Source organism: Herpailurus yagouaroundi, unplaced genomic scaffold (genome assembly GCF_014898765.1).
Source record: "Herpailurus yagouaroundi ecotype Mexico unplaced genomic scaffold, PumYag 196, whole genome shotgun sequence".
In the NCBI taxonomy this organism is placed as follows: Eukaryota; Metazoa; Chordata; class Mammalia; order Carnivora; family Felidae; genus Herpailurus; species Herpailurus yagouaroundi.
The window spans coordinates 15,225,283-15,233,497 of NW_024412427.1; the positions used below are offsets into that span (position 1 = coordinate 15,225,283).

Sequence of the window (8,215 nt, forward strand, 5' to 3'; positions counted from 1 at the left end):
ATACTTTTCTCATAATCAGCCGGGGGTGATGGGTTTGGGGAGGAAGGTCACAGAGGAAAAATGCCATTTTCATCACATTACATCCAGGGTGCACAGTGTCACCAATGGTGTATGACTGTTGGGGAGATTGGGTCAACTGTCTCCACTGTAGTTACTCCTTTTTCCTCCTTCCATTCTGTCCTCTTTGGAAGGGAGTCACCACAAGCAGCCCACACTTCAGGAATGGGGAGTTAGGCTTTCTCACCCTACAGTGAAGTATCTTCGTAAATTATCTGGGACTTTTCTGCCCAGGACATGTTTTCCTTCCCTCCATTTATTAATGTGTTTGGTTATTTGTTTATAGCAATATGGACTCATTGATATTTAGTTTACATTGGCCTTATCAGTCGTAGTCTGTTGAGGCAGCTGTAGCAAAACATCCCAGCCTGGGTGGCTGCTGAACAAAAGAAACATCTCGCTCACGCTTGTGGAGGCTGGAGTCTGAGATCAGGGGGCCAGCATGGTTGGGAGAGGGCCCGCTATAGAATTTCTCATTGTGGCCTCACAGGGAAGAAGGGTCTCGGGAGCTCTGGGGCGGGGCGGGGGGGGTGGGGTCTCTTTTATAAGGCTGATCCCATTCATGAGGGTGGAACACTCATGACCTACTCACTTTCAAGAGCCCCCCCCCCCCTTTCTAACACCATCACGTGGGCCAGAGGGATTCTAACACGCGAATTTTGTGGGGACACCAACATTCAGGCCACACCGGAACCAGGTACCACTTCACTTATTTTTCGCTCAGGCTCTTGCAGCTTTGGCCCCTGGGGGCTCTTCCGGGTGGTTCCTGTGCTTTACGGTTTTGCTTCCTGAAAATCCGCTCGCTTGCCTCCTGGAGGATGTTATGATATAATATTAAAACACAATGAAGACAGAGCAGCGTTTGACAGAATGGTTTTGCATACGTGCACCAGCTGATTCAATAAAGCACAATTTCATTTTAAAATCTGACATCTAGTAGAAAGTGAGGTCCTCCGTGAAGTAGTCACTGGTTTATTCATTTTGTAATGTGATGGCTTAAGACGTGGCGGTCGTTGTTCTGGGAACTGAGGACACAGAGGCCCTTCTCTGTCAGAGTCGACGTCCTCCTTGCGGAAGAGACGAACACACGGAGGCAGTTCTCGCTTCGTATGGTGTCGATGTGCACAAATGTCAGCCAGTCCTTCGACACACGCTTCCAGTTTTATTTACCCCAAGGAATTTACCACGAACAATTGCATGGAGTATAAACGTTCCCGCCGGGTCTTCTTTAGCCACAGGTCCCTACGTAACTAACAGATGCACATTACGGTAAGTCAGCATCACGTCTTTCAAAGCCCACAGGGGTTGATCGCTGTGACTCTGTCACTCGGTTTACCGCAACAGCAGAGCAGGTGGTCGTGTTGTCTCCTGGTCTCCCGGCGATGAACCTGGGTGACATTGCGCAAAAGTGAGTGATGGCAAAAAGGGAATGGGCCCAAGGCAGACAGTGCAGTGGAGAAACGAGAGGGTTGGAGGGGAAGTTCAAACTCAATGGGAGTGGGGTTCATGAAGGCACAGAGACCCTCATGGGAATGCGGCCCGGGATACTGTTCCCAAGCATCTAGATATGCAGCCAGAGGAGGAGAGTGAGGATAAACTTACCACGTCGCTGAGGAAAGTGGGGGAGGAAGGTAGGGTGACAATGTCCCGGACGAAGTGATGCCAGCAAACATTCACATTAATGTTGTAAAGATTTCACAGCATCGGAAGCGCTAAGGGTGGAGCGTTGGAAGCTGATCCCAAGTGAGAAAGGAGGGAGATAATCCAGACGCCTGCTCTATATGGGAAACTGTGCCGTCAGAGGAAGGCAAGCCCTCTGCAAACTACTCTTGATAAGTCTTTGCAAACAAATAAAACTCTTCCCTTTTCAACGTTTCTAATATTTCAAAAGGTGAATAATAGTTTCACGGTTTTTTTTTATGTCCCGATACATTCCTAACTGACAGTTGGTGGACTTCCGATGTGTTGAAAAAAGTTTTTCAAGGACACAGAAGATTGTTTTGCTTCCCAGTGATTATTGAGATCCCTTCGCGTGGTTTCAGCTGCGCTGTCATTGCTTGGGTCCTGCATCACCGTGCAGAGCGAGCACTGCCTTGTTTATCGTGTCAGCTGATCTTAAGTTCTAGGGAAACAGCTCAGTTTGGGTATGAGCTGTGAAAACACAGAGTGAGAGTGGAATTGGTATTTTACATGGGGTGGCTTTTGGAAGGTGCTTCTCGTAAAGGGACATATCAGCAGAGCCTGAAAGGGGGAGAGACTGAGCCGTGCACAGAAGGGAGACAACGTGCCACTGTTAGGCACGTGGCAATGGTCCAGGAAGGGATGCTGGTGGCCGGGACCAGGGGGCAGCCCGGGAGCGAGCAGTGTGCAGGTGCTGGGTGGAGCTCCCTGGTGGGCGGGAGGAGGCTTGCCCTCGCTCCTGAGAGCTTTCCAGGAATTTTGCAAGCTAGTTGTTCCACTGTTGGCAGCTTGAAATTGGCCGCATTGGGAGTGTAGACACCGCAGAAGTGGACAAGCACTACAAATCAGTCTTCTTTTTCTTTCTGGGCATGGATTGTTGAACATTTACCATGTCACCACTGGACATAGCATTATGAAGGCAGAATTGAACACGGGGTATAAAGAAGGAAACCAGGGAAGGGTCCAGGTTTCAGGACTGCCAGCACCTATACATGAGCGGGGGGATCAGGAAAGATGAAGCTGAATGGGGAGCTGGTGTCCCCGTCACAGGGAGAGGAAGGAAACCTCTCTACTTTGAGTAGAAGGACATGTAGGCAAAGGGGAAGGAGAATCATTTCTCTTCTTCCACGCAGGATGGGATTCATTTGCATTCAGGAGGCATTGGAGAACCTCACTGAGGCTGGCGAGTCTGGGGGTTGGCAGGAATGGCCCACGAGAGCACGGCCTTGAGTGTGTACTTAATGGGGGCCACGGTCCCCAGGAAATGGATGAGAGATAGCCTGGTACACGTACACGTGACTTGTTTCTCACATTCTAGGAAGATACCCGTGTGTCAGTTTCCAGAGCATGTTCCCGTGGACCCTGCTCAGGACCAGGTATGAAGACCAGCTCTGGGGGCATCAAGGACTAGGAGAGGAGCAGCAGGAACTGTGGGCAGGTGGGTCTCTGGGGAAGCAGGCATCTGGGGCAGGGTTGTGGAAGCTTCTAGTTGTTCCTTGTCTTAGGCTGGGCCCCTCAGGGAAGGAAGGAGGCAGCAGAGACCGAGGATGGCATGTAGCAGGGGAGGAAGGAAGGAGCTGTGGACCCATGTTCACATTTGATTATCTGCTCATCATTCCAGAAATGTTCTCCCCGTGTCTCCTATGTCCTCGGTGCTATTTTCCTCCTGGGTCACCTGTAGTGAGAGGACAGGCGGTCCCTGACATGGACTGTGCCTCCTCAGGCTTCTTCCCTAAGTCCTGATCCCCCTTCCCCATCCTCTCCAGTCTGTCCCACGGAGGGTCAGAGCGGGAGCCGTCCTCAGAGCAGCCAGTGGGCACCTGTCAGCATTCCACAGCATTCCTGTGGACTCCTAGTGCCCAAATAATCGAGAGATGCTCTCCAAGGGATCATCCCACCCAGGTGGCCCTCATTCAGCCTCTCTGCCCACTTCCTTACCAGAAGCCCTAGGACTCTGTGCATATCTTTTGACAGCCCTTGACCCCCCTTCCCCACTTCCTGTAGGACCCCACACACTTTCTGGGAGTTGGGAACCTCCCAGAGGGATCCCCGAAGTTCCTGAGGGTTTTGACAAAGGTGTGTCACCTGCTCTTTATTCCAGGTGGGCGCTGACCCTGTGTGACCTGCAGGCTGCCCCTTCCACTGACCTGGCTCCTTCTGGGACTGACCTAGCCCTGTCCTCCTTGTCCATAACTCACCAGTCAATCCGTTGCTTCCTGTGGACATAGATGGCAGAGACAGAGACGAGCAGCAGCAGCTTGGGGCCCAAGGAGAGAGCCACCAGGAGTGGAGTGGACAGTTCTCGATCTGGAAATGAAGGGACAGGAGGCAGCATCAGAGAGGGATCCAGGAGTCCACTCCCAGAGGCCTCCACTTACTCCATCTGAGGAGACCTGGTCCCATCAACACTCTGAAGCTCATGAATTTCCCCTGGGAGAAGCTCGGGGCAGAATTCAGAATAAGAAGTACCTCATCTCGCTCACCCCCTCTCAGGGTACCGGGTGTCCTTCCTGAGGGAAGGGGTGGAGACAAAGAGAACTCAACAACACGCAAGTGAGCTTTACTGACTTGTCCCCACACCCAATGGGGCAGGTCTGATGGTCTCTTTCTGAGAAGGGAACAGGCTCATAGTTTACGGAGGGTCGTCGGATGAGTGGGAAATCATTCACTGCTGTCCCGTAGGATGAATCTGCGACCTTGTCTTTGGACCAGGATGTGTTCAACCTTTCAGGGTCATAGCAACAAATATCAGCCCAGCCTCGAGTACAGTGAGGACAGTGTCATGGTGACCGAGGTGCAAGTCTGCCCAGCTTGTTCCACACTCAGGCCTGGATGTTCTCACGTGCTGAGGGAGCTCTCAGAGTGCCCTGACCTCAGGAGACCTGCTGGCTGGACAACACCTGAGGGAGGCAAGGAAACTCTCAGGAGGGCTTTCAAACACCATCCAGCCCACCTGGACCCCAGTGCCAGCATCAGGTAGGATATCTTTCTGTTGGACGTAGATCATTGTATCTGGATGCATAGCTGCAGATTCTTTGCCTTTTTATAATGACTGGTTTTGCTCTTAGATTTGCATCAAGAAATTCAAGTTAAGGGGAGCCAGGGTAGCTCAGTTGGTTAAGCATGTGACTTCTGCTCAGGTTACGATCTCATGGTTTGTGGGTTTGATCCCTGCGTCGGGCTCTGTGCTGACAGCTCAGAGCCTGGAGCCTGCTTCGGATTCTGTGTCTCCCTCTCTCTCTGCCTCTCCCTCACTTGTGCTCTCTCTCTCTCTCTCTCTCTCTCTCTCTCTCAACAATAAATACTAAAGGATAAAAAAACTCAAATGAGTTTTTGAAATATGTGGGATAATCTTAGAGGTAGGAGCGGTGACCCATCATTTTTACCCCTGGTGTGTTGGGGGATGGCAAGTCCCAGCTGAGTGGCCTTCTGCACTTATACTCAGTTGAAAGAGGTGCGTTGCCCATGTTTGCACCTGCTTCTAGAGGGCAGCCTGCAGCAGAGGTCTGGAGGAAGAGCGGGTACAGAGGTTTCACCCCTCCGCTCCATTTTAAAAAGTCAAAAATAGCATCCGGCTCGCCTGTTCTCTGCCCAAGTATGACTCTTCTGTGCTGCCTTGTGTTCACTATCTCCCTTTGCCAGTCTTGCCTCCTTCCCTGTCTCACATGCACGTGAATCGGGCAGCGCTCCACAGTGAGCTATCCCCCCTTCTCGTATATCTTAGAGGCTGCTTCCCAAGGCAGGTGACCTGCGGAGTTTGTCTGGGAGGGGTCTGGAAACCCAGCTCTAAGGTGCAGAGACAGACCCGGGTCTCAGTCAGCTGACTGGCCAAGAGGTCCCCAGCCTGGTGGCGGGGCAGGGGTAGGGCCCAGCCATCCCTGCTATTGTCACTGCTAAAACCTCACAGTGGTGACCTGGGATGATGTGAGCAGAGAATGGGAGTACCCTGGTAATCTGGAAATGAGTTGGGAATTACAGGAACTATGGGATTGGATGGGTGTTGCTGGGCTGAGGCCTTTCAGAGAAAGACGATGCAAACTGAGACCAATGAATCACACCTGCAAGGTCAAGTGTGAAAGAGGACATCCAGGCAACATTGCAGACTCACACCTCCTAGAGCCAGAGGGAAGAAAAAGCTAAGGACATAATTGGGTCCACCATAACCACAAGAGCATCGGCACTAGAGAAGATTGGATTCTCAGCTTCAGTGCACCTGCTTTGCCAGAACAGGGCCGTGATGGGGAACGATGGGAGACAGATACTGAGATGTGGGATAGGGACTTTGGAGACAGGGCATTCAAAGCCCTCAGGGCACTTGTGTCTGCTGAGGACAAGGCAGCACCTTAGTTACTCATCTCCGAATAGAACTTCTAAACCCAAAGGGAAAAGAATAAAAGGACAGTAAATTCTATGGAAATCTGGTTCTCAAGAGTCCTTGAAGACAATGCCCAGCCTTCAAAATCTCTGGGAGACAAAAGAGAAAATTCACCAAATCCAAAAGCTCAGTCACTTACACCGCTGTCCTCCTACCCTCACCAGCCACAGGAAAAGGGCAGGTGAAGCAAAGGGCAGCGAGTCAAGGAGCCTGAGAGTTATGGAAATACCACAGCCAATATTAAATCCAGCTGAAATTGGAAATTTTTTTAATGTTTATTTATTTTTGAGAGAGACAGAGTGTGAGCAGGGGAGGGGCAGAGAGAGAGAGGGAGACCCAGAATCCGAAGCAGGCTCCAGGCTCCGAGCTGCCAGCACAGAGCCCGATGTGGGGCTCGAACCCACAAGCCGGTGAGATCATGACCTGAGCCGAAGTCAGACGCTTAACCGACTGAGCCACCCAGGCGCCCTGAAATCAGAAAATATTTTAATGTGTCCTGCCCATCAGGACACAGATCTTAGGAATGGGTTTCAAAGTGTGCTTGCTTAAAAGGGTTGGCCCTGAACCTCCAGAGTCTGGGAATATGTGGTACCTTACGTGGCAAGAAAGACCGTGTGGTAATTAGCTAACGTCTTGTGTGGGTCATTATCTGGGACTATTGGAGTGGAGCCAACTTAATTACCGAAACCCTTACAAGCGTAGGAGGCACAGCAGAGATTGGGAGCAGGACGGGTGAGGACCACAGCAGAGGTCAGAGGGTGCGGGGCCCTTGGCCAAGGAGTGGAGCTGCCACTAGGAGCTAGAACAGCAAGGACACAGACTCTCCCCGCGAGCCCCCAGAAGGAACGCAGCCCAGCCACCCATTTTAGACATTCCACACTAGAAATGGAAGATAATGAATGTGGGTTGTTTTAAGTCACTAAGCATGTGCCAGTTATCACAACAGCAGTAGGAACCTAAGATCAGGAGGCAGGGGCGTTTTATTTTATTTATTTTTAAATATTTATTTATTTTGAGAGACAGAGAGAGAGAGAGCAGAGGAGGGGCAGAGAGTAGGGAGACAGAGACTCCCAAGCCAGCTCTGCACTGCCAGCATTGAGGCCGACGTGGGCTTGAACCCACGAGCTGTGAGATTATGAACCTGAGCTGAAGTGAAGAGTCGGACGCTTAACCGACTGGGCCACCCAGGCGCCCCAGGAGACAGGGACATTCAAAAGGGCAGATGGGAGTAAAAGGGAGAGGCATGATTTAAAATGGATACTTCAAGGAGGGAAAGGCAAACAAGAAGGAAGAGGTGCTGTGTCATAATTGAGCGGTGAAGGAAGATGGAAAAATGGGGCAGGCAAACTTGGCATCCTGAAGAAGACCCAGAAAGATCAGAGGACTCAGAATCTCTGTCCCAACAGAGCCAGCCAACCCCAGGCCTCAGCAACACACGTGGTCATGCCATATTGAGAGAAAGGAGGTCCATTAAGCTAGGACTATCATAAAACACCTCAAGAGCATTGACCGAAAGATGTGCATTTTTACATCAGACACACTGGACCCAGAAAGGCAGTGGCCGGAGCCCTGGGACGTCATGGAGTGGCATCCTGGTGCGTAGGGTCACAGAAGCATCTTACACTTGGCTCTGGCCTGCCAGCTTAGCCAACCTTAAAATCCTATTTGCAGCCTTAGCACACTAACAAAATTGCCAGTTAAGGCACACTAGAAATACCAGAAGTAACAGTCCTTGTGTGTGCCCCAGTGTAAGACAGAAGTCTAAAAACCAAACCCAGGCTTGTCAGGATGAGATGCTGTGGGCTTGTCTCCTGGTCGAGTGCATGCCTGACCCCTGGAAATGGCATGAGGTCCAAGCATAGGAGGACTGTGAAAGGTGGAGGAGGAAGGCAGGCAGTTAAGTGTCAGCAGACTGGAGGAAGAACACAGCTTTGGTACCCTGGCTTCGCGTTCCTGAATCCCTGGAAACAGAAGCAGGCCAAGGTGTGACATTCAAAGAAAAGTCTAGCATCAATCTCAGTTTCTAAAGAAGCAATCCGGTGAAGAAATGAGGGAACCAAATGAGACTTTTAAATACATAGAACAAACTGAGGGTTGCTGTTG

General features: G+C 51.1%; 1 protein-coding gene and 2 long non-coding RNA genes across 3 annotated transcripts in view; 2 read left to right on the plus strand and 1 right to left on the minus strand.

The window, feature by feature from the left end:
• Positions 1-3,936, plus strand: part of LOC121012386 (uncharacterized) — a 92,625-nt gene extending 88,689 nt beyond the window's left edge. The window contains exons 2-3 of the long non-coding RNA XR_005782077.1: positions 3,056-3,175; positions 3,839-3,936. This is a non-coding gene — a long non-coding RNA (uncharacterized LOC121012386). The remainder of the gene's footprint in view (positions 1-3,055; positions 3,176-3,838) is intronic.
• Positions 2,356-8,215, minus strand: part of LOC121012384 (signal-regulatory protein beta-1-like) — a 19,430-nt gene continuing 13,570 nt past the window's right edge. Inside the window, exons 3-4 of the mRNA XM_040447483.1 lie at positions 3,936-4,044; positions 2,356-3,412 (exon numbers count right to left, since the gene is read on the minus strand). Coding sequence (XP_040303417.1) covers positions 3,409-3,412; positions 3,936-4,044 — 113 coding nt within the window. The 3' untranslated portion in view covers positions 2,356-3,408. The remainder of the gene's footprint in view (positions 3,413-3,935; positions 4,045-8,215) is intronic.
• The window catches only part of LOC121012389 (uncharacterized), a 19,377-nt gene continuing 15,203 nt past the window's right edge, over positions 4,042-8,215 (plus strand). Inside the window, exon 1 of the long non-coding RNA XR_005782080.1 lies at positions 4,042-4,713. This is a non-coding gene — a long non-coding RNA (uncharacterized LOC121012389). The remainder of the gene's footprint in view (positions 4,714-8,215) is intronic.